The sequence below is a fragment of the Camelina sativa genome, chromosome 6, assembly GCF_030686135.1.
Source record: "Camelina sativa cultivar CO46 ecotype springtype chromosome 6, ASM3068613v1".
Lineage (NCBI taxonomy): Eukaryota > Viridiplantae > Streptophyta > Magnoliopsida > Brassicales > Brassicaceae > Camelina > Camelina sativa.
This window is the reverse complement of record NC_141885.1, coordinates 23,428,075-23,452,346: the sequence shown is the minus strand read 5'-3', so window position 1 is coordinate 23,452,346 and position 24,272 is coordinate 23,428,075. Positions and strand designations below refer to the sequence as shown.

Sequence of the window (24,272 nt, the reverse complement as noted above, 5' to 3'; positions counted from 1 at the left end):
CAAATTTTTTATGTTCTTCATATTAGAATATCTTGAAGCACTAGTTTGTGCAGCGTCGAAGCTTAATCTGAAATCCTAACAATCAATCCGATTAATCTGAAACCCTAAAAGAAAAACATGCAATCAATCAGACATGAGAAACGAACCTTCTCTCTCCGATTCGTTAGGGTTTGCACCGGTAATTTCAATGGATTCGACGAGAATCCATTGTTTTCTCCGACTTCTTCATCAATCGCCGTTTCTCTCGCATGCGGAAACAAGAGAGAAGGGAGAGAGACAGTCGGGAAGAAAGAAAAAAAGAAATGAGAGAAAAAAAAAAACCCGGTTTTATATTTATTTTCCAACCACTCTCGTCACGCCACATATCGTTCTTGGGGTGTTGCTCGGAATGCTTCCGGCAGTAACGATTCTCGGCTAAATGGACCCATTTTGGATTTTTTATTATTTATTTGGGCCCCAAAAACAAAAGAAACCCAGTGAGAATCGATCAGTAATCATGCTCTTAGTTGGTTGGTAATGGGTAGAATTGGAGTGGGGAACTCTGTCGTACACAGCGAAGTACCTAAAAGGGCAGAGTGAGTTAGTTCTTCTCTGTTTCAATCATTGACAAACACCTCACAAAGTAAATATGCTTACCATTTCCTATTTCCCTTTTCCCAAATTGTTTTTGTAAATTAATTTCTAACTTCTTTTCCAGCAAGAATTTTAAAAGTTAAGCATTCCTTCTGAGATAAATACGTACATAGTGTGGTAAAGATGTGGAATGATGAGAACAAGTGAACAACTACACTTTCAACTTTTTTATTTTCTTACATATCCCATAATGTGAATAGCCTGATAATAATGCCAATGACGACGCAATCCAAAATCCGAAGTTTCTCTAACTTAAATATGATTTGAATAAGTAAAGAAAGGAAAAATAGGATTGAAAAAATAAAACAAATAATCAAAGTGGGAATAAGATTTAGATTAAATTGTAAGCAAATCATTAATTAATTTTAGATCCCACTAATTATGAGTTATTGGAGTGTGTAGTGGGAAGCCTCTCTCCCAGTCCAAAACATATGCACACCATAAGACCACCACACTTCATAAAAATATGGACCTACCTGTTTTTATTTCTTCTTCATATAGTTTTATATTTTACTTCTCCTAATAACAACAAGTGGACTTGAAATTGTTGTGTGCATTCATATCCGTAGCTACCACGTAATTCGAATTTGAACCTCTTGAAATATTGTTAAAATATCAGGGAAAATGAACTATTCATGAGGTAGGAGGACTAAGCCAAGACACCAAATGATAACAACAAAAACCATTCGGCAGCTTTTGTAGCTTCCACCAAAAGAATTGTCAATCAACTCATATCAAATCTCATGAGTTGTCTGACTTTTTCAAAAAAATACATTTTGAAGGATCTGTGATCTAGTAGTTGAAGCAAACAAGCTGCGTGTCAGTGCATACAAGAAATATAGTCCCTTTATAATAATGAATGGGGTGGAATCTGGTAATTACTGCCGCATGTAGCAACTGGAAAGATAGGACTTCCCGTTATCTAGCCTGCTCTGTTCTGCAAGTTACAGTTTATACACTATGGCAAGAGCGGAACCGAAGGAAGTATGGGGAGAAACCTATTACGGCACCTTCTCTCATTCAAACAATCGATCGGCAGATGCTGGATCAACTCTTAGCTATTGCACTCAAGGGGGATCGAAAATCATCTTCAGTCTTTCAAATTCTTTTCATTCTCTCAAACACTGATGCAATAGTTGTAACAAAGTATTTCTTTTGAATATAATTTAACATTAAATTAAAAAAAATATATATAATAATGAATGACAAATTTTGTTATTTTAATCAAATCGAAGAATATTTGATGAAAACGGCAATCGACATTTTAACTTCAAATACAATCATATATCAAATTGTATTTGTTTTAGCACTTTAGAAAAATTCGGGATGAGTATATTATACATACATATATATATATATATATATATATATATATATATTTCTACATGGTGGACGTTGGCGTTGGCATTGGCACGACGAAAAAAAGTGTTCGAAAACTTTTTTCTTAGTGCGTTCAACAAGAAGCAATAAACACATTGTTTTTAACAAATGCATTTATATCCATATTGAACGTCCTGACACAGTGAATGCATACCCCATTCAAATGTTGAACCAATATAATATGCGCAAGAACAATTGCACTCATATATATTTTTCTTGTGTAGGAAAATATTTCAAGGCAAAACATGAATCATAGTCATCATGCATTGATGGTAATCCTTTACTTAAAAAACATAGTATCACATAGGAACAAGAATGAAAAATAAAATAAATATATAAGTAATTCTAATCTCCGGCGAAGAAAAACCAAAAAATGTTGCCGGGAAAGAGTATATACAAAACTTATTGGGTGGCTGTAAAATTATCTACACTTGATCATATTTCATATTAGAAATTCAAAAAGAAGAAAGAAAATTAACTTACAATATCTTTTTATGGTATACTTTGGAACTCGGACACATTTTTGTTAGATAGTAGTAAATAAGATATACTCTCCTCTTCTTCCATCAGCTCCTACACCAACAACATAACGAAATTTTTTATTAACTTGTCATTATACCCGAGATCAACGGTTCTGACATATTTGCCTAAAAGCATGTGAATAATGCAAGCTTCTTGTAGCTAAGTATATAAGCTCATGTGGCTTACCTTTGCAAAATTTGGGTCAGCTACTGGTTTTTGAGGTCAGAGTGTCATCAAGAGCGTCGAATTCCCAGTCATTGATTTCATCTGCCAAGAACTCTTCTCCGTCATCCAGTTCCAGCTCGAGTTGTTTCTTTGCCGGGTCTTCTTCCTTCTCTGAGGATCCCTTTCTACTGTCGGGCGAATCATCATCAGCGGATAGTTTCAGGACTGTATCCGAAAGTGGAGTCTCGTGCGTCACTTTCAGGGACGGTGAGCGTGAAGAAGAGGTTCTAGAAGGAGACTCAATATCCAGAAGCGGACGTTCAATAGCCTCAAACTCTTCTTTTGTTTTGTCCAATGCCTCAAATAGTTCCTTCACTCTTTTATCGTCTTTCCTGGATCCAAAAGAACACCAAGCCAGGTCAGAGTAATGTTTGTTACTCATAATAAAAGTGCAGTCATAATTGTAAAGAAGAAAGGGCATGCTTTTTGAAACTTTACCTGGAGATACCTTCGGTCTGTGAATAGAATGGCTTTTTCATCGCATCCACAACACTTAATGTTGTTACAAACTGCTAAAGCTAATAAATAATCAGAAGAGATGTTATGGAAAAAAGGACAGGCAGAGTAGAAACTTGTGCCACAAGTTTCTGGCTCTGCAGTTGGAATCAAGCTTAGGAATGTTCTGTTTTATTATGCACGTTCAGAAAAGTTGTCTAGATGTCTGTATTTCATAAAGCCATTTACCTTAGCTTCAAGGTCAAGATACTCCTTCTCAAGCTGTTTTCTAGAATCGATTGGCTTTGTATCCATACTGTCTGTGATTTTCTCTGCTTCTAACCTAATATTTTCCCATATACACATAAGAGCTATCAGCCTAACTTAGTACAGTCAAATAAAATTTACAAGAACAGAGAAAGTATATATATTACCCTTTACTAGGTTCCAAACTTTCCACGACTCTTCGGATCTTGGGTATTGAAGGATCCAGTTGTTCCTGATTTAATATTAAGAATATGAATTTGAGATATTAATCTTTGGTTTACAGTCATGATAGGAATTAGAATCAGTTTTTTTTTTCAAAAAAACATTTTATTTACTGTATCTAATTTTGGGATGAACATTTTGAATTACCTTGTAGAAAGAGAGGAGTTGAACAATCAGATCGATGAAATGGTCACTATATCTCTCCATCTGACCACTTGAGTATTGAACCATGACGGAAGGTGGCAACAGACGGATCAAATGCAAAGTAATTAGGGAAGCAACAATAATAGCTGAGATATTTTGCATAGTGGAGATAAGACATACCTCACTTGGTTTTCTTTTTGTTGAGAAAATTTAGACTGGAGAATCCAAGTATCTTCCAAAAACTTGATCCATTTATTTACAACATCTGCCTCTACTCGGCATGAAGTTATTGAACGAGTCAGCTCTTCTTCCTACAACGTATGCCGGCCAAACATCATAACAAGCTGTTCTTATGGGCTAATTTGTTTACTATGCCTACGTTCCATCTAGCTAATGCAAGGGGAGAAGGACAAGTAGTAAAGTACCTTTGACTTCAGGTGCATAAGAATTTCATTACTTGCATTATCGAACTGCTCTCTTTCTTCTTGGGCATTGCGAAGGCGAGCCCGGGCAGACGTTATTGAGGTGTTGACCTTCATTTTCAAAAATACATGTAAAATCTGTAATATGACCCACAATTCTAAATCTCCAACCAGTTCACTAAATAAAACTTTTTGTGAAAGTTACCCTTTTCAGCTCAGCTTCAAGATCATCCTTGAGAATCTCAAGTTTCTTTAATTCTGCCGCTACATCCTGAAAATCACATTTGTACTTAGCCCATGTTGAAAACAGAAGTCCAAAGAGATTAGGGGTTGCAAACCTTTTCCAGCTGACTAACTTCATTAGTTTTTGAAACCCGGTAGCTAAGAGCTTCTTCCTTTTGGCTTCTGCTTTGTCATATGGAAAAAAAGATAGGTCTGAACTATGGTAGTAAAGATGATAGATAGAGTTTGAAATTTCAATGTTACATTTTCTCACCTGTGATCCACGATTCGCTTTTCTGCTTTCGAGGTAGAGTTGAGTAAGGATTCTGACAGAACTTTCAGTTTATCGATCTGCAAGTATATAAATAACGTAGATAATAATCTTCACTATTGCAAGACAGAATCTATGAAAAATTAAGAACAAAAAAGGTAAATGTTCTGGATCGTCTTGCAGATTCTCACCTTCTCACTGTGGCATTGAAGAGAATCAACATTGCCTAATGACTTTTTCCTAAGTAAAAGTGCTTCTAGCTTTGAAAAAGTGCGAACTTGCTCAAGAATTTCTCGGAGAGCCTGCATAATTTGAAAATATGAGGCCAAAAAGGTGAATGTTCCAAAGCTTTAAAGTGAACAATGTGGCAGTGAAAAGTAGGTGAGAATATCTTACCTCTGTTGATGCAGCAGTGCTTCCAGCGGTTTTTGAAGCATCTTCATTTGAAGCCTGCTCGAGAACCTTGAGCTTCGTCTTATCGAGTTTCTCCATCAGAGTATGGGCTTCAGTATCTATTCTGAGCCAGTTACAAACGCGAATCGAACCAACAGAAGTAAAATTTTAAGACAAAACATTCTTAAACTGCCATACAAAGCTTTCAATACAGGAACATTTGTGGAGATTATAAAAAGGTTCTGATCCAAGAATACCTTGCAAGATCAGCACTGATTTTTAGCCCTCCAATAGCACCTTGAACATATTGAAGCAGTTCCTCACGCTTTGCCTTAAAAAGACAGAAAAAAAATATGCATTACAAGGTGCAAGACCTCCAACAATTCAAGAATATTAAGATCCATTGAGATTGTTCATCATCTAGCAAGACAAGACAAGAACTCTGTTCCAAGGAACAGAGTCTAGGAAACAGAACATTTTTTCTTGCAAAATCCAGCACATCCTTACCAGAACTTCATCCTTGTACTTCAAAAACACCGTTGCTAAGTCCTGCACATTTTGAATCACTGCTTCGTGAGCTTCCTTCTCTCCTGATAAACAGAGCCTGTATGTACAAACAATAAACATTTGAGTTGAGATTCAAGATTTCACATTCAGTCACTTAAAAAGCTTCAACGGTAAGGGAAAACATCACCCAAACAGTTCAAGAAGCAGCTGGACTTCTTCCTCATTCGGCGCTTCCAAAATCTGATTCGCACAAAAGAGTAACACTCAGTGTATCAGGAATAAATTAAGAGTCTTTATGATCACTATTACAATGCCACAACAGGAGAAGCAATACAATGTATCTTGTCTTACATTGCATTATTCTAACTTACCATAGATAATACCATCCCTTCAAGTGCTTCACTATGAAGAAACACATCACGAAAAGTCATTGGCTCACCAAGACCAGGATCAACGTAATAAACCTATCCAGTTTCATAATTAACCAAACATGATTATAAACCTAAAACTGCTGAGCCAATCAAAGACATTGTGGATTTGCACTACTCACGGTGCTGAAATTCTTAGGAGAATCCTTGGAGGCTTCATCAGAAGAATTAGGATCATGATCAGCTTTGTGATTGTTACGTTCGCTATGCTCGAAACAAGAATAAGTTAATCTCTCGATCTCTCTTAGAGCAACGAGCCATCTTCTCAACAACTGCACTCTCTCGTTACCTCTCGAAGAAACCGAAACCTCTTCTAACCTCTTCACCGCGAGACTAAAGCTCTTCACATTCCTCGATCCCTGCGTTTTCGAATCAAAAACAAAACAACATCTCATCGGAGATTAAAATCTCAATATTCAAGATAAGAAGACGAGATTTGGAAACAAGATCAGGGGAAAAAAGAAACGTACGATGCGATCCTGGATCAGTTTAGCGCCTTCGGAAACGGCATTGCCGGCTGTAAGGACGACGGAATCGGCGACATTGCGAACGGTTCGTGTGATGTTGTTCTTCCCGCCGACTTCTACTGCTTTGTTTACCGCCGATCTCAACCACGACATCGCCGAGAGATTCTTACTTTTTGAATTTAAATTCGTTTTTTTTTTTCTTCTTCGCCGATGATCGGATTTTGAATTTTGGTTAAAATAAGGGTCTCGTTCTGGTTTTTCTAAAACGATATATATTAATTACTTGGTTGGAGAAAATTAAGATCACATATGGAAAAAAAAAAAAAAACAGAGTGCAATGCGAGAGGAAGAGATTGGAGAACAAGTCAGACGGTGTTCTTTTTCAACATTTTCTTAGGTGTCTTTATTATTTAATTTTAATTTTTAAGTACTCAATTTGGATTAATTTGATAATTACGTATTCCAGCACCAAAATCATTTATTTTAAAACAAATGTTTAAATATATCATCTTCATAAAAAAAGGGAAAAAGCTAAAAAAGAAAGAAAAAGATTACCCATCATAGATTTTCTCATTCATCTAAACTTTAGTTTTGTTTTCCAAAAAAAAAAAAAATCCAACTATTATTTCTTACAACAAAACAAAACTCATGATTATTTTTTGTTTGTTAAAATGGCCAGAAATTTATACAGTGGCCGCCGGCTTTTGTTTGTCATGCAATCATGCATGGTTAAAGATAGTTTTTTGTGGCCAACTTTTGTGTATGTTAATTCACGAATGATCACATATACTATTATGTAGTCACAGAATTTTTAAGTAAATAATATGTCATAGTCATAGAACAATTACGTAAAAGTCAACCTAAATCAAAGAAGAATCAATCAAGCTTGTCTTAGTCATATATGAAAGCAAGAGCTATAGCTCTAGATTAAGACAGAGAAAAGGAGGCTCAAACATATCTCTTCATTGATCAAACAAATGTTCAGAATACATCATTTGTCTGTATATAGAAGAAGACATGAGAAGACACAATGATCTAATGATTACAAAGGTAGGTAGATGTGTGACAAGTGTCTCCATTAGCTGCATAAGATGGTGAGGTAGGAGCAGCAAATTGGTCCTTGTTTGTACTATAACGTGAGATGTGTTTGGCATTACCTCCGTACATTGCAGAGCACATGAGGTGAGGATCTTTTTCTTGTTACCACCGTTGGAGACTGTGGTGAGAAAGCAAACTGTAGTGGGCTTGATCATATCTTCGAGACCCAGCTTTGGCTGATGGACTGAGTTTTCAGTGAGTCCAGTAGTGCTACTCCTTACAATATATAGCTCATGATTAATATATACTATGTTCTACGTCCGCGTAAACACGTATCGGAACTCGTAAGTCTAATCAAAATTATAGCCGACACAGATTATAATTTATAAGGCTACCAAAATATATCTGTATGTAAATATAGATTGATGCTTTTTGATAATTCATATAGTTTGATGTTGAAGGTTAAGAAAAATGTTGGACGTTCGACGAAAAAAAAAAAAAAAATGTTGGTCTGTTGTCGTATCAGGCTTACGTACACAATTCATAGTTGAATGTCTTCTGGTCTTGACTTAGTTTCGAGTACTAGTTTCTAATTGTCTTGGTCTTGTCTTAACAAACGCTTTTAAAATAACTGTAGTGCATGTAATTGTGGTTTGGTCGTGACTCGTGAACTGGTAGCAAGTGGACAGTTCAGATGTTTGATGTTTCTGAGTTCTGACTAATATTAATGATTATTTTACTTAATTTGTAGTTACCACTTGAAAATTATAATTTGGGCCGAGAGAAGACCATTCAAATTAATTAAAAGATCTAGAAAATGTTTGCTTTTTTTTTTTTTAATAACAAAAACTAGAAAAATGGGTGTTTTGTTTTGATGGTTGATATAGTTCTATTATATCCCTCGTACGTCGAAATGGCAAACATTTGGCTTGGAATGGTATCTTGCAAGCGATATATGTGAGGAAGTTATAAAATGTTTGCTAGATGTTTTGCTTTTTTCGGTAATTGTGATTTCAACTTAGCATTGACTTTTTATACATCCTATTTTAGCAATCTATACTCAAAAAAGGATTTTTGGATTTAAAAAGGTCGTATTCGCATGACGTGGCAGATCATATATCCTTTATATTGTCAACTAGCATCAAAATCTTTGTATCAAACTGAACTTTCTTTTACATGACATTAACGATTTGAACTTATAAGCGATAAATAATGAAGGCGATTATCACAAAACAGATATTTACAGTTAAATATATAAATCATAAAGTTTGTATAGTATCAGCATCAATCTTTCTAAGAACATTACAGTTCGACCAATAGAACCTACGAGAACGCATTGACTCTCATGTGAACATTTGTTAATAAGAGAACTCATGAATCATGATTCAACAATTAATATGTAAGACAATTCTTTTTCTGAGGGTTATGAGATTTCTTGTAAGAATAGGTAAATGAAATGTACTCATCATTTTAGGTCCTATTTGTGAAGCGTATAGTATAAAGTCTTCAAAAACAGATATAACAGCCATACCAAACCATTATATGCCTACTTCTCCACGTTAGGCTTATATTAAGCATTTTTTGGGGGATATGTATTATATGCTTACTTCGTCACGTTGAGCTTATCCTATTATGTTGTAATTAGAATTTTTGTGTTTTCGTGTAGCCCACTCATCATCATACTATTGAAGTCGTAACCACATTTAATTTTGTTCCAATGACTTTTCTTTGTCCAATTTTGCTATATACTTCCCAAAAAATTACTAATCACTAATATAGGCATGTTGCACAGGACACCTACTGTAATAATGTTAGACTTTAAAGCTTATATTTGTTGAGGAGTACTGATTAATGAGAGGAGTAGGTGTACTGTGCAACATGCCCATCAGTTTGAATTGTAAATTTTGTTTCTTTTAAGGTGTTAATTGGTTCTCCCGCTATCTTCCGCAAACACTGCGTTTGCGAATGAATGTGGTTGCTAGCGGTTGGTACCAATCACACAAACCGCTTATAACTGTTTCCAACCGCTTGAAACCATTGAATTTTAAAAGTTTCTTTTCGCAATCGTTTGCAGTTGCGGTTGATTTTTTTTTAAAACAAAAAACATATCAATTATACTGATTTTTTTTTCTTATCTGTTCTACCTAGCTATTGTATCCATTTAAAGATAAGAGAAAATGAAGTATGAATATGATTGAGAAGATTAGAAAATAAACAATTATAAGAATATAAGATTCCAATTAACAAAAACCTGAAAATAGCTGATTAACCAACTATAATACAAAATTTTTACCCGCTATTGCATCTGCTGGAAGATAGCTAATTATAATTAAACATTTATATAATTATATATTACATATATATTATGTTTTAACTGTTATTGCATCCGCTGGTCAACCAGTCGTAAGACTCCCGCAAATGCACCTATTTTAAAACACTAAAGAAGTTATATTCAAAATGTTTAATAACGCTTGAAACCGCAACCACCTGTTTTTGCAATTTTCCGCAATCGTAACGGCAAACGCTGTGTTTGTGTTTGAACCAGTCAAGTCCTAAATCAGTTTCTTTTATTTTGAACATGTTGAAGGTCTAGTCTTTGCAGTTTTTAAAATAAAATATCTTGCCACGCATGTATGTGATTGATTCTGAACATGTAATGAATATACATAGACTACATACAATAAATGTTACCAAATAACATGTTTAGTTATAACCAAATACAAACTAAACTACAAATAAGTTAGGAGATTATTTGATGTTTTATAAATAAAATAGGTCAATTAGCTTAACAGTTTTATTTATTTAGTGTTTTGATTGAGAAAAGGGAAGGTGACTTTCGTTTGCTAGACCAAAAACATGTTTTCTCTTTAGTTTTGGAATGTCAGCTAAAAAAACACAAGACAGTCTTCGAGAAGTGGTGAGATGTTGATAGAAGAAAAAAAAACAACAATTTTATATCATTATTATCATATGATAGGTACGAGTTTGCTGGTTTAACACGATTTGGACATCTACTAAATTTCGATGTACATAATTCTCTCAACCATCAACACCATATGTACTAATAGTACTATTATAGTTTTTTTTTCCAACCGCATAAAACCCGTGTAACGAAACCCAAGTTATTAAACAAACACTAAAAAATAGCAAATTTTGAAAGTAGCTTAAGCTAATAGACATGACGAAAAACAGAGAAGGGGTTTTTAATTTGTACAACTTCTCACCAACCCAAATACTTTTAGGTTAATACATTACATCAAAAATATATACAAAACCAAAAAGAAATCGTTAGACACTTAAGAGATAGATTACCAACTATTTTGACCATTTCGTATCTCTTTCATTCTTCTAACGAAAGCTTTTTCCTTATATAGTTTCTCTCATCATTCGTATTCATATCTTCTTTGTGGGTATGAGTTGTAAAACCCATTTAACCTGAAAAATATAAGAAGAAGAAGAAAAAAACATAGAAAATGTCTGGCTTGCTCGGTAAATTATCTCCATCCAAACGTGTAACTAGCAACAATGATCTTCCTCTGTTTTATGTGAACCAAACGTCCATGGAGCCTCAAAGATGTCCAAGAGACACGCCTAGAGTCTCTGTCACATTCGCGGAGCTTCTTATGAATGTGGAGGATGCAAGGAATGACCAAAGTACAACTCGCCGGACACTGGAAATGGCCTCACCTATCACTTCTTCTGCATCATCTTTCGATACATGGACTTCAGCTCCAGCTTCTTCGTTATCATCTTCCCCGTTTGTTCTTTCTTTTAACGACTTGACCTATAGTGTGAAGAGCCAGAAGAGGTTCAATCCCCTTGCTTGCTACGGGAAGTCACGAAATGGTTCCTCCGTGAACACTAAGATACTACTGAACAGTATTTCAGGTGAAGCACATGAAGGGGAGATGATGGCGGTTCTTGGAGCTAGTGGTTCTGGTAAATCAACACTAATCGATGCATTAGCCAACCGGATCGCAAAAGACAGTCTCAAAGGCTCTATCACCTTAAACGGGGAAGTTCTTGAATCCCGTCTACAGAAAGTCATATCGGCTTACGTGATGCAAGACGACCTTCTCTTCCCAATGCTTACCGTGGAGGAAACTCTAATGTTCTCTGCAGAGTTCAGACTCCCTCGTTCACTCTCCAAGAAAAAGAAGAAAGCAAGAGTTCAAGCTCTGATTGACCAACTAGGCTTAAGAAACGCTGCAAAAACCGTGATTGGTGATGAAGGCCACAGAGGCGTGTCTGGAGGAGAAAGGAGAAGAGTTTCAATTGGAATCGACATAATCCATGACCCGATTATACTCTTTCTCGACGAACCAACCTCGGGACTTGACTCCACTAGTGCATACATGGTTATCAAAGTGCTTCAGAGAATCGCACAAAGTGGCAGCATAGTTATCATGTCGATCCATCAGCCAAGTTACAGAATCATGGGTTTGCTAGATAAGTTAATCTTCCTTTCAAGAGGTAACACGGTCTACAGCGGCTCACCAACACATCTCCCTCAGTTCTTCTCAGAATTCGAGCACCCGATTCCTGAAAACGAGAACAAAACAGAGTTCGCACTCGATCTCATCCGTGAGCTAGAAAACTCAGCGGAAGGAACCAAAACACTCGTCGAGTTCCACAAGCAATGGCGAGCAAAGCAAGCACCAAGCTATAACAACAGAAACACCAACGTAACCCTCAAAGAAGCGATAACAGCAAGTATCTCTAGAGGGAAACTTGTCTCAGGGGCAACAAACAACACATCAAACCTAACAACCTCATTCCAAACATTCGCAAACCCTTTCTGGATCGAAATGATCGTCATAGGCAAACGCGCTATACTAAACTCAAGAAGACAACCAGAGCTCTTGGCAATGCGGCTAGGAGCCGTAATGGTCACAGGAATCATCTTAGCCACAATGTTCACTAATCTAGACAATTCCCCAAAAGGAGTCCAAGAACGTTTAGGGTTCTTCGCATTCGCAATGTCCACAACATTCTACACATGTGCTGAAGCTATCCCCGTCTTCTTACAAGAACGTTACATATTCATGAGAGAAACAGCTTACAACGCTTACCGAAGATCCTCATACGTTCTCTCTCAATCCATAATCTCAATCCCTGCTTTAATCTTCCTCTCCGCGAGCTTCGCCGCCACAACGTTCTGGGCAGTTGGACTCGCCGGTGGATCCAGCGGGTTCCTCTTCTTCTACCTCACGATCCTCGCCTCGTTCTGGGCAGGAAGCTCCTTCGTAACGTTCCTCTCCGGAGTTGTCTCCAACGTGATGCTCGGATTCACAGTCGTCGTAGCGATCTTAGCCTACTTCCTCCTCTTCTCCGGATTCTTCATCTCCAGAGATCGTATCCCACTCTACTGGATCTGGTTTCATTACCTCTCCTTAGTGAAATACCCTTACGAAGGAGTGTTGCAGAACGAATTCGAAGATCCGACGAAATGCTTTGTCAGAGGAGTTCAGATATTTGACAACTCGCCGCTGGGGCAGGTCTCCGAGGCGATGAAACTGACTCTGTTGAAGAGCATGAGCGGTGTATTGGGGATCAATGTGACGGCGGAGACGTGTGTGACGACTGGGATTGATATATTGAAGCAGCAAGGGATTACGGATATAAGTAAATGGAATTGTTTGTGGATCACGGTTGCATGGGGTTTCTTCTTTAGGGTTTTGTTTTATTTTACACTCTTGATTGGGAGCAAGAACAAACGGAGGTGATTGTTTAACCTTTTTTTTGGTTGTTTTGTGAAATTTCAGGAAAAAATAAAATATGTAATTTATTTTCTTTTTTTACCACCTAAAATATTTGTATTTCTTCATTATAAACTTATATTTAATCAATTTATTCAATGTTTTAAATACATATGAATAATTTTAACATATTGACTTGATCAATTGTGATTAGAGAGTGTAACAATTGTAATTATTAATTAAACACAAAAAATTGCAAACCTATTCTTTTGAAAATCTATAATTGTATACTTTCCAAAAAAATTGTTTTGCTATAAATGGGCTTTAATATAGTTTTAGGCCCAATAGATTGCAAAATGGTAAGTATCGGTAACATGACATCTTCGATTCTTATCTTTTTTTGGCTAAACGCCTTATACCGGTTGATTGAGGAGACAAACACCAATGACTACCCGTATTTGGATCTAGTCGGTTCTGTCTGAAGCCCATTTATATACTTTATGTAGACCAGGCTTTCTGCTTTACCATACGCTGTTCTTCCCCCTTTCGTTCCGAAAATTAGGGTTTACAGGTTACGCAGTGCTCTCCTTCAATCACCCCCAGGTATCGTGAATCTGTGTTGATTTTGATGATTCTGATTGAGATTTAGTGTTTTCCGTTCTCCAATTTTACGTTTTTACTTCGGTTTGATGAATCTGCGGTGCATGTCTTTCCTTCCGGTTAAATTTTTCTTTTCTGAATCTTGATTGAGTGACGTTCGATTGAAATTTTGACTCTTCTGGGCGGTTTTTGTTTAGGTCTTGGGTTAGTTGGAGTTGTTGTTGTTGACGTGTTCTTGTTATACAGTGGTAATGCTCAAAATTTTATGGTTTCTTTTGTCCTTTTTGTGTGTAGTTTGAACAATGCCTCGCTACGATGATCGCTATGGGAACACTCGTCTTTACGTTGGTCGCTTATCATCTCGTACTCGTACCCGAGACCTTGAACGTCTTTTCGACAGATTTGGAAGGTAATTGAAGGACTCTTCTCTCTCTCTCTCTCTCGCTCTACTTATGATGATGAAAGTAATCTGATTTTTTACGTTATGGGGGTTAAATGACAATCTCAGTGTGCTTTCTTCGTATTTTCTTAGAATTTGTTTGCTATTGTGTGAGGATCAATATGCAGAAACTTTAACACCTAAGTGTAGTGTCGAGGGGGGGGGGGGGGGGAAGATTGTGAAATCTAGGTTTAGTGTATGTTTTTAACTTGAATGATCTTATTGAAGGTCTCTGGGATTATGCCTAACCTGGAGGTGTTTGATGAATGGGTGGACTTGGTGGAATTTCTTGCCAAGTGTATAGGGCCGGGGGCCGCCTTGGCGATTCTGTTTGTTGATTTTGTTTTTGTGTGTGTGTTTTGATGGAAACGGAGACTCAGTCTCTAAATGGTGTTTACCAAGTACTTATGATGTGATGGCCTTACTTTTCTGCCAACAATTTCTTCCGCAGAGTTCGCGATGTGGATATGAAGCGAGATTATGCTTTTGTTGTAAGTAAAATCTCTCTTTTTACCCTGAGGTTTTTGTTGGTCAATAAAACTGTCATGTGCTTTGTTTTATACTAACAAGTAAGTATAATTTTGGGTAAGTTCACACTGTGCATGCGGTTTTCGTCGTAACAATTTTGAAACAGGAATTCAGTGATCCCCGTGATGCTGATGACGCAAGACATTACTTGGATGGACGCGACTTTGATGGAAGTCGCATCACTGTGGAGTTTTCCAGAGGGGTGAGTCTTTTTTGGTTTTCTATGTTCATGATCTATTGTTTGTTTTATATGTTTGGTTGATGCTAATGTCATGGATATCATGTTTGTATGATAGGCACCTCGTGGTTCTCGGGATTATGATAGCAGAGGCCCACCTCCTGGGTCTGGTCGCTGTTTTAACTGTGGTGTTGACGGTCATTGGGCTCGAGACTGCACAGCAGGGGACTGGAAGAACAAGTGTTACCGTTGTGGAGAGAGAGGACACATTGAGAGAAACTGCAAAAACAGCCCCAAGAAGCTTAGGTACTTAAACATTCTTATCAAAAAGTGAAATTTTTGTTATCCTTCCGGTTTTTTATAACTCTTTGTGAATTGTATGCAGGAGGAGTGGAAGCTACTCCAGGTCACCTGTAAGATCCCGTTCTCCTCCTCGTCGTAGAAGAAGCCCAAGCCGGAGTCTTAGCCGAAGCTACAGGTTAGTCTTTTCCCTCTTAAAAATGCTTGTTATCTTCAACTTCTTGGTTTGCAGGCATTAGATTTTTGATATGAACTTAATAGCATGTATCTGAGTAACTGCTTTCTATAGCTTTGTCTATGGTTTTAATTGTATAGCACTCTGATTGACTTCTTCTTTTCTTTATGATCAGTCGATCAAGATCCCCGGTGAGAAGAAGAGAGAGGAGTGTGGAGGAGAGATCACGCAGTCCGAAGCGAATGGATGACTCTCTCTCACCAAGAGGCCGAGATCGTAGTCCGGTTCTTGATGATGAAGGCAGCCCAAAGATCATTGATGGGAGCCCGCCACCATCTCCAAAGCTTCAGAAGGAAGATGGTTCAGACCAAGATGGTGGTAGCCCCCAAGACAATGAGAATGGCAGAAACTCTGGAGCCGGCGGTGACAGCCCAAGAGAGGACCGTAGCCCTGTTGATGATGATTACGAGCCAAACCGTGCTTCCCCTAGAGGAAGCGAGTCCCCTTAACTCTGATGGCTCAAGGCCTCAGGTTACAGGTGTTAGTATGTGTACTATTGGATCGACCGACTGCTAGATACTTCTTTTCTCGTTTAAGTGTGTTTGCTTTGGAACCCTTTAAGTTCATGTTATCAAGAATTTTTCTATCTAAGACATAATGTTGGATGTGTTCTGTTTCAAACAAGTTTTCAAAGGTTGTTGTTAAGAGAATGGATATTTATAAAAATTTCAATCTGAGCAGAAGACATGAGTTTGTAACTGGTAAGCTTTAGTGAAAAAGGATGGCCAACAAAGATACGTAGAGGTTATGCTACTAACCGTGGCTGCTCCAACCATCATGTTCATGACTACGATCTGAAGCTGAATAGCTTCAAGAGGCGACGCACCACCCATTATCATACCAGTCATTGCGCCTGGTAGAGAGATCAACCCAACGGTTTTGCAGTTATCCAAAACCGGAGATAGAGATATCACCAATGCTCTCTTCACCTGTTGCAACGTCGCTTGTCTTGGCGTTGCTCCTAGTGCCAATGCTGTCTCCACCTAAACAAATCGATTGAACCGGAAAATCTAATTTAACCGAGAATTTGGTTCGGTTTAGGTTGTAAAAGGATTTTTTTTTAATTACCAGGTTGAGTTGCATCTTGATATCATCTCGAAGCTGTTTCATTGTAACTCCGGTGACCGTCATGGCGTTTCCGACCATCATTCCGGCGACTGGGATCATGTACCTCGGAGTGAAAGGGAAGACGTTGAGGACAACGAGCATGAACATCGTGATTGAAGTTCCGGCGAGGATAGATACTCCGGCTACGTATTTTCCACGTGGCACGTGCTTAGCACGTTTTCCGGCAGTGTAACCGGCGACAGAGACCTGTACGGATTGGTCAAACATATTGAAACTATAAAGAAGTATATATAGGAAAACAGAGAACTGACCATGAAGAGATAAGCGAGGATGATCCAGCCGGAGTTTTCTTGGTTGAAGATGAACTGAAGGACAAATCCGATAACAGAGAGCTGAACAAACGATCTGAAAACAGAGTATATCATTTCTCCTTCCAAAGAGAGGTTCTGCGAGTAGGAAAGAACCACAGCCAAAAGAACAACCGCGAGCGCCGCGGCAGGCTTCACCATGCCTTTCAGAAACACGATGAGCCATTCGTAATCCTTGAAAAAATCTTCCCAATCCAGATCCATGTCTCCCTCTCTGTGTCGCCCTCTACTTTTGTTTTGTCGTCGTCTTATGAGTGCGGTAGTAGTGGAGAAGGGTATTTAAAAGAGGACCAGTTGGAAAGAGTAACACTTTCTTCTTTATTTTCTTCAGCTTATGTTTAATATCCTTCCTTTTCAGAAAGAAAAAAATTATAGATTCGATTCCTTTTATTCGTGCGAACTCATACCAGAGATATTTTATTATAAACCAAAGAAAATTTCAAGAAACTCATTATAATAATTCAAGAAAATTAAATACGTCATTTAGAACAAAGTCAAAAGAGCTGAGAGGGTTTTAGAGAACTCTTGGTGCATTTTACCGCCTTATACAGCTATATTCATTTGATTACCTGGTTGATTAAATAACTAATGTGTGTTCATTACGTAATTATAAATTATTTTCACTAGTACTAGGTCTTGTTGTAAACGTTAATGGCCAAAATATATAAAGAAAATATCTGGATCTGGTATATATACTACAAGACTAATCTAGAGGAACTCCATGTGATCTACAAGACAATGAAGAACAAGAGCAATATCTGGCATTCTACAGTTGCTACCATCTTCGGCTTTAAACATGAAAACATTGTTATTGATCTCGATCCAACTACAACCTGGATTCGTCCTCAGTCCTTTATCTTTCATCATCTTCCTCACTGTCGCCGCTTCTTTCCAGTATTGGACACTGGCGTAAAGATTCGCCAGCTGAACATGCGTGGCTGCACATTCAGGTTCAAGCATCAGCCGTTCCTCTGCAGCTCTGATTCCAGTCCACACATCGCCGTGAACACGGCAAGAGAAAAGCAGAGATCCCCATATGACTGAGTTTGGTTCCATTGGTATGTCCTCGATCAGCTTCAGGGCTTCTTGCAACAAGCCAAATCTCCCGAGAAGATCTACCAGACAAGAGTAATGGTTGAGCTCTGGTTTCAGGCCGTGTTCCTCCATCAAATTGAAGAACTTTCTTCCTTCTTTAACCAGACCCGCGTGTCTACACGATGACAAGACTCCTAGATATGTGATTGCATCAGGCTTTGTTCCGCTTTTAGGCATCATTACTTCAAAAAGCTCGATTGCTTGCGTTGCAAGGCCGTGCTGCGCGTAACCAGCAATCATAGAGTTCCAAGAGACAACGTCTTTGTTCGAAAACAGGTCAAATATACGAAAAGCATCCTTCAAATCACCGCATTTGCAGTACATTGATATCAGAGCATTTGATATATGAAGATACGACTTAAAACCCATTCGAAGTGTCTGGCAATGCACGCTTCTCCCTTGCCCTAGAGCTCCACTTCCCGTGCAAGCGCTCAAGAGAGCCGTGAATGTATAATCATTCGGATCAGAAGTTGAATCTCTCATCTTTGAATAAAGCTTAAAACAGAGATCCACACGCCATTCCTGCGCAAACCCTGAAACCATAGCCGTCCACGAAACGACGTTCCTCTCAGGCATTTCTTCAAACACTTTATGTGCACTCTCCACGTCACCAGAATCTCTATACAACACAACCAAAGAACTTCCAACGTAGACATCTGAGATAAACCCACCTTTAATCGCCAAACAGTGAAACCCATAACCTGTTCTAAAGTCACCACTCGACCCACAAGACCTCACGGCGGACGATAAACCATAAGCATCGAAACTCCACCCATCACGCTGCTGCATACCGCCATTGACAAAGCTTGAAGAACCCTCTAACATAACTTCTTTAAGCACGCTCGAAACGCCATTTTTGGTTCTCGAGAGATCAAAATCATCTGAAATCGCTGAACCTATGAATCGCCTCGAATCTGTTTGTAGAAATTCCTGAACGAAACCAAAATGATTCTGACGATTCGATGATGCTCCACCAGATTTCGAAGATATGATATCTAAAACTCTCAGTGCACGAGCTCGTCTCTCGACTTCAGTTGCTTCCTTGGTTAAATCACGATTCAGTGATCGAGTGTAGCTAGATCGAGATTGAATATAACTGAAAGCTCTACAATAATGTTTTCTCAGACAAGACATGAAACTGAAAAAAAAGACAAGTCGATTCCATCGGTCAATATGTATATAAATATGGGCTTAAGGCCCATAAACAGACCCATTAACTTGCTTTGGTATATAATGATGCTGTTTATTTTCTCCCGTTTAGCTTTTTGGTTAGATATGAATGAAGTTGGGATTCGAAATTCAACGAGCCTTGCTAGGCTTGCTAAACAAAGCGGCGGTCGACGGCGGCGCGTACGGCCACCTCATCCAGCACTTTACTACCCGTCACCGACTTCCTCTCCACGCGCTTCAGCTTCATGCGCGCATTGTCGTCTTCTCCGTCACGCCTGACAACTTCCTCGCTTCCAAGCTCATCAATTTTTACACCAGGGAGAATCGGTTCCGCCAAGCACTCCATGTGTTCGACGAAATTACCGTTCGGAATGCTTTCTCTTACAATGCACTTCTCATCGCGTATACTTCGCGTGAGATGTATTACGATGCTTTTTCGTTGTTCTTGTCTTGGAATGGCTCTTCCGGTGCCGCCAGACCAGATTCTGTTAGTATCTCTTGTGTGTTGAAGGCCCTGTCCGGTTATGATGGTTTTTTGTTTGGTTCACTGGCTCGACAAGTTCACGGGTTTGTTATTCGAGGTGGGTTTGATTCCGATGTCTTCGTGGGCAATGGGATGATCACGTACTATACAAAGTGTGATAACATCGAGTCTGCGAGGAAAGTGTTTGATGAAATGTCTGAGAGAGATGTTGTGTCGTGGAACTCTATGATTTCCGGGTATTCTCAAAGTGGGTCTTTTGAGGACTGTAAAGAGTTGTATCAAAGGATGTTACGTTGCCCTGATTTGAAGCCTAATGGAGTCACTGTAATAAGCGTATTGCAGGCTTGTGGACAATCAAGTGATCTTGTTTTCGGGATGGAAGTTCACAAGAAGATGATTGAGAATCATATTCAGATGGATTTATCCTTGTGTAATGCTGTGATTGGGTTTTATGCTAAATGTGGTAGCTTGGATTATGCAAGAGCATTGTTTGATGAAATGAATGAGAAAGACTCTGTTACGCATGGGGCTATCATTTCAGGTTATATGGCTCATGGTCTTGTCAATGAAGCAATGGCTTTATTTAGTGAGATGGAAAACATTGGTTTGAGTACTTGGAATGCTGTGATTTCGGGTCTTATGCAGAACAATCATCATGAGGAGGTTATAAGCTCATTTAGGGAGATGATAAGATGTGGCTCTAGGCCAAACACAGTGACTCTTTCGAGCCTTCTTCCTTCTTTGACATATAGTTCAAATCTGAAAGGGGGTAAGGAAATCCACGCTTTTGCTATCCGTAATGGTGCTGACAGCAATATATATGTGACTACCTCCATCATAGATAACTATGCCAAATTAGGATTTTTGCCAGGAGCTCAAAGGGTTTTTGATAACTGTAAAGAGAGGAGCTTGATCGTTTGGACTGCAATTATAACAGCATATGCTGTTCATGGGGACTCTGATTCTGCTTGTAGACTGTTTGACCAAATGCAATGTCTTGGAACTAAGCCAGACAATGTCACACTAACAGCTGTTCTTTCAGCTTTTGCGCACTCTGGAGATTCAGATAAGGCGCAGGACATATTTGATTCTATGGTAACAAAGTATGACATTGAGCCTGGAGTTGAGCACTATGCTTGTATGGTAAGTGTTCTCAGCCGGGCTGGAAAACTTTCGAATGCAATGGAGTTCATTGCTAGGATGCCAATCGAACCGATTGCTAAAGTGTGGGGTGCATTGTTGAATGGAGCTTCAGTTCTTGGTGATGTGGAGATTGCTAGGTTTGCTTGTGATCGCTTATTTGAGATGGAACCTGAAAATACAGGGAACTACACTATCATGGCGAATTTGTACACTCAAGCAGGGAGATGGGAAGAAGCGGAAAATGTAAGGGATAAGATGACCAGAATTGGATTGAAGAAAATCCCTGGAACTAGCTGGATCGAAACTGATAAAGGATTACGTAGTTTCATTGCGAAAGACAGTTCGTGTGAGAGAAGCGAAGAGATGTATGATGTAATAGAGGGTTTACTTGAGTCAATGAGCGACAAAGAGTATATCATGAAACAAGAGCTTGATGAAACTTATTGATCCTTTCTTAAGTATCTCCTATGCATTTTCTTGCCATGAAGTTCAAAGTTTTTTTTCTAGGGGGCATCTACAGTAAGTGATGATTTGTTCTTTTTGGGGCTTTTTAAAGAGTTGCTATTTAATGATTTTGTTCCCCATGATTTTTGTAGTTGTGATTGAACACACATGGGGTTGAATAGTTGATAGAAGCAGCAAAGCCCAAGCTTCAACTTGAGAGTAAATGAAGTGATTTTGATTGAAATGGTAGGGTTGCTAATAAGAATAAGAACATCACTTTTTTATGATTCATCATTTGTTTGGTTCACAAAGTAAGCATTATTATGATTAATGGTTATTTTGCTAGTTAATTTTTGGTCCCAGAGTAAAGTACACGTGACCTCTATCTTACTTACTACTAATCACTAATCACTTAATTTGTCTTTGCGTATTGCTATGCATATCTAATTTGTAAAGTAAACCAACAAAATTATGTAGTGTAAGGTTGGGTGAGAGCATTAATATTTCAGCGTGACCACCTCTAATGATTTACTCTCAGATCTATGGAGGGTCACAAGAATTTTCTCATCTCCTTAATTTTTATTCGATTACAGTACTGTCTGAAACTTATTTCTGTTTTCAATATTTTACATCAACAAATAGTGCAATGCCGCACAACACAAGAATCAGAACACAGAAATAAAGTAGGCATATAAATGCAACCGATACATTAAAAACAAAAACGAAAAGTTACTTTTGACAAAGAGTTTTGTGACACTTGGTAAAACTAGAATCGTGTCACAAAAACAGTGAAGACTTTCAATAATGGTTTTTTCTTTGGAATTAACGTCAAAGAACAACATTATGGTTTATGGATTTATATATCTTAATCCTTAGCATAAACAATCAGGATGATTCCTCTTGTGCACATGTATATTTGTCTATGTAAGATAATATATGCAAACTATGCAGTAAAAAAATGTTCAATACAGTGATATGTTTTAAAAAGGGTCTTGAGAAGTGAGAGATTTTACCAACTCACGGGAGCTGCAGGCAACAAAAGTCCAAGCCCACACTGTCGTTTTGCTTACAAATCAACTTATTTATTGTCCCTACACGACAGATTCTGTTTTTTGTTTTTCAAAATTTTGGGGGGTTTTTAGGTTCATTTCCCTCCTCTCTTCAAGTCTCAGGGGATTTGGATTTGAATCTGGATCTTTTGTTTTTTTTCTTTGAACTTGGAAGTATTTTTGAAAATTTTGTTTTGAAGAGTGTCGAGGTAAGTCGATTTTTAAGTATGATGTTGATATGGTCCTTATTGAATGTAACATTAAATGACATGATCTAACAATACATAGGTCTTCTTCTCTTTTTTTTTTTTTTTGCAGTTAGTTCTGAAGTTGAACTTTAAGATTTTACCAATTTGGTTTTGGTTGTTGAATGATAAAAACAGTATGAGTATGACCATTGATCACTCCATTTACAACACAAAATGCAGGTGAGTCTCTCTCTCTACTTATATAGATATACATATGTGATTTAAGAGCTTTTATATAGAGACTGAGGAACTACTTTTGTGTTTTCTTTTGTTTGGTTAAGAACAAATTTTGCAAGTAAGAAGATGGAAGAAGAAGAAGAAAAGGAAGGTCTGAGAACTGTGGAATGTTTAAGAGGGAGACTACTTGCAGAGAGGCAAGTTTCAAGATCTGCCAAAGAAGAGGCAGAGATTATTACCAGAAAGGTAAATCATAAAATCCTAAGTTTCATTCCTTTTTAGGAAACTGTGTTTGATCAAGAACCATGAAAGAGTCATTCTAGTCAGTTAACTATGAAGAGAGTATCACTAATTACTCTGTTTTAGTTTCTTGGACGACCAAAAAAAGTGTTGTTTTAAAGTGGTTAGTTTTGATCTGGCTTTAGTAAAAAGCTGATTTTTTCTCTTATCTCAAGAGACAACCTTTACTGATATCTTGGAAACAGATGGAAGAGTTGGAGCGTAATCTGAAAGAAGAGATCAGATTAAGGGAAAAAGCAGAGAAGAGACTAAAGCATCTGATGAAGAAACTTAAATTTTTTAAAGGGTCACACAGTTCGGAGGGATCAGATCAATTAAGTTCATCTGAAGTTTCTTGTGTATCATCGGTTTGCACTTCGGCCTCCAAGGAAGAAGAAGAAGAAAATCATGAAAAGGGAGCTGCGGAAGAAAAGAAAAGTGATCATGCAACTGACAGTGTTGCTTCTATGGAAGATGATTCAGGTTCAAAGCTCAAAGATGTTTCTTCTGGTGAAGCAAGTGTTGTTGCTTCAACCTCAAGTCATGAAGAAGAATCACAGGCTGGTAATGAGTTCTCTTGGTGCTCAGATGCAACTTAAGGGTTCAAGAATCAAGAATATCCATTTATCCTCCCCTAACCAACTTTGAAACAGAACCATTTCTCATGGTGGATATCATAAAGTTACTAATACTATATAGTATATAGTACTACTTTTGTTAATCACCAATCCAAGTTCAAGCTCAATATATTGAGGAAATTGGTGGTAATGGAGATAGTAATGAACAAGAAGAAGAAGAGAGAAGCCGAGATCAAAGACAAATGTGGGTTCATTGATACAAAAAGGTAATGGAAGGAGAGAGGCCATGTGAATAAAGCGATTTGATTAGGCTTTAGGACACATGTAGAGTTTGATAGTAATAAATTCAAAGTGTTATTAGTAGAGTTTGGGAGGACGACACGACACACATGACATAATGTTATGTCTCTTTCTTCTTGTGTTTTTTTTTTGTTACCAAAGAACGAAAGTGACGTTTCTTGGAACCTATCGATGAGACCGAACAAAAGGAAGCAGTATATTTTTTTCATTGCAATCGTTTCTTGGCCTCTATCTTTTCTTCATGTCCGATCTATACTTGGACTAATAATATGTAAAAATTTCTCAATGGCCAAAGAAAAATGAGTTCAAAGGTC

The 24,272-nt window shown here is 37.9% G+C and overlaps 7 protein-coding genes across 9 annotated transcripts; 4 read left to right on the top strand and 3 right to left on the bottom strand.

Annotated features, from left to right (window-relative positions):
* Positions 1 to 2,223: 2,223 nt before the first annotated feature.
* Positions 2,224 to 6,937, bottom strand: LOC104792524 (uncharacterized). 2 transcript variants are annotated; one of them, XM_010518702.3, is made up of 19 exons: positions 6,542 to 6,937; positions 6,194 to 6,430; positions 6,015 to 6,107; positions 5,831 to 5,883; positions 5,644 to 5,740; positions 5,394 to 5,467; positions 5,140 to 5,260; positions 4,935 to 5,045; positions 4,747 to 4,823; positions 4,589 to 4,655; positions 4,456 to 4,521; positions 4,254 to 4,361; positions 4,009 to 4,139; positions 3,832 to 3,898; positions 3,630 to 3,694; positions 3,445 to 3,538; positions 3,199 to 3,269; positions 2,722 to 3,092; positions 2,224 to 2,586 (listed from the first exon to the last, which is right to left on the bottom strand). In XM_010518702.3, the coding sequence occupies exons 1-18, from the start codon at positions 6,689 to 6,691 to the stop codon at positions 2,738 to 2,740; spliced, it is 2,037 nt and encodes a 678-aa protein (XP_010517004.2). In that variant the 5' UTR covers positions 6,692 to 6,937; the 3' UTR covers positions 2,224 to 2,586; positions 2,722 to 2,737. The 2 variants fall into 2 exon arrangements, with proteins under 2 accessions (XP_010517004.2, XP_087309880.1); XM_087453754.1 differs by lacking the exons at positions 5,831 to 5,883; positions 6,015 to 6,107; positions 6,194 to 6,430; positions 6,542 to 6,937 and having other exon boundaries at positions 5,140 to 5,255; positions 5,644 to 5,710.
* A 3,997-nt stretch (positions 6,938 to 10,934) lies between these two features.
* On the top strand, positions 10,935 to 13,445 carry LOC104792523 (ABC transporter G family member 2). The gene has a single exon (XM_010518701.3). It carries the CDS (start codon positions 11,050 to 11,052, stop codon positions 13,300 to 13,302), a length of 2,253 nt encoding a protein of 750 aa, XP_010517003.1. The 5' UTR covers positions 10,935 to 11,049; the 3' UTR covers positions 13,303 to 13,445.
* Positions 13,446 to 13,660: 215 nt separating this feature from the next.
* On the top strand, positions 13,661 to 16,221 carry LOC104792521 (serine/arginine-rich splicing factor RS2Z33). Of its 2 annotated transcripts, none has more exons than XM_010518698.3 (7): positions 13,661 to 13,878; positions 14,170 to 14,284; positions 14,766 to 14,805; positions 14,949 to 15,044; positions 15,139 to 15,326; positions 15,406 to 15,498; positions 15,671 to 16,221. In XM_010518698.3, the coding sequence occupies exons 2-7, from the start codon at positions 14,178 to 14,180 to the stop codon at positions 16,002 to 16,004; spliced, it is 858 nt and encodes a 285-aa protein (XP_010517000.2). In that variant the 5' UTR covers positions 13,661 to 13,878; positions 14,170 to 14,177; the 3' UTR covers positions 16,005 to 16,221. The 2 variants fall into 2 exon arrangements, with proteins under 2 accessions (XP_010517000.2, XP_087310680.1); XM_087454554.1 differs by having other exon boundaries at positions 13,704 to 13,878; positions 14,543 to 14,805.
* LOC104792522 (protein ALUMINUM SENSITIVE 3) lies at positions 16,197 to 17,349 on the bottom strand. Its single transcript, XM_010518699.3, has 3 exons — positions 16,935 to 17,349; positions 16,624 to 16,869; positions 16,197 to 16,538 (listed from the first exon to the last, which is right to left on the bottom strand). The coding sequence occupies exons 1-3, from the start codon at positions 17,193 to 17,195 to the stop codon at positions 16,224 to 16,226; spliced, it is 822 nt and encodes a 273-aa protein (XP_010517001.1). The 5' UTR covers positions 17,196 to 17,349; the 3' UTR covers positions 16,197 to 16,223.
* A 281-nt stretch (positions 17,350 to 17,630) lies between these two features.
* Positions 17,631 to 19,283, bottom strand: LOC104792520 (pentatricopeptide repeat-containing protein At2g37320). The gene has a single exon (XM_010518697.3). It carries the CDS (start codon positions 19,218 to 19,220, stop codon positions 17,700 to 17,702), a length of 1,521 nt encoding a protein of 506 aa, XP_010516999.2. The 5' UTR covers positions 19,221 to 19,283; the 3' UTR covers positions 17,631 to 17,699.
* Positions 19,284 to 19,337: 54 nt separating this feature from the next.
* On the top strand, positions 19,338 to 21,571 carry LOC104792518 (pentatricopeptide repeat-containing protein At2g37310). The gene has a single exon (XM_010518696.3). The coding sequence runs from the start codon at positions 19,366 to 19,368 to the stop codon at positions 21,328 to 21,330; it is 1,965 nt and encodes a 654-aa protein (XP_010516998.2). The 5' UTR covers positions 19,338 to 19,365; the 3' UTR covers positions 21,331 to 21,571.
* A 532-nt stretch (positions 21,572 to 22,103) lies between these two features.
* LOC104792517 (uncharacterized) lies at positions 22,104 to 24,172 on the top strand. Its single transcript, XM_010518695.3, has 4 exons — positions 22,104 to 22,585; positions 22,695 to 22,804; positions 22,906 to 23,047; positions 23,287 to 24,172. Exons 2-4 carry the CDS (start codon positions 22,761 to 22,763, stop codon positions 23,677 to 23,679), a joined length of 579 nt encoding a protein of 192 aa, XP_010516997.2. The 5' UTR covers positions 22,104 to 22,585; positions 22,695 to 22,760; the 3' UTR covers positions 23,680 to 24,172.
* Positions 24,173 to 24,272: the final 100 nt, after the last annotated feature.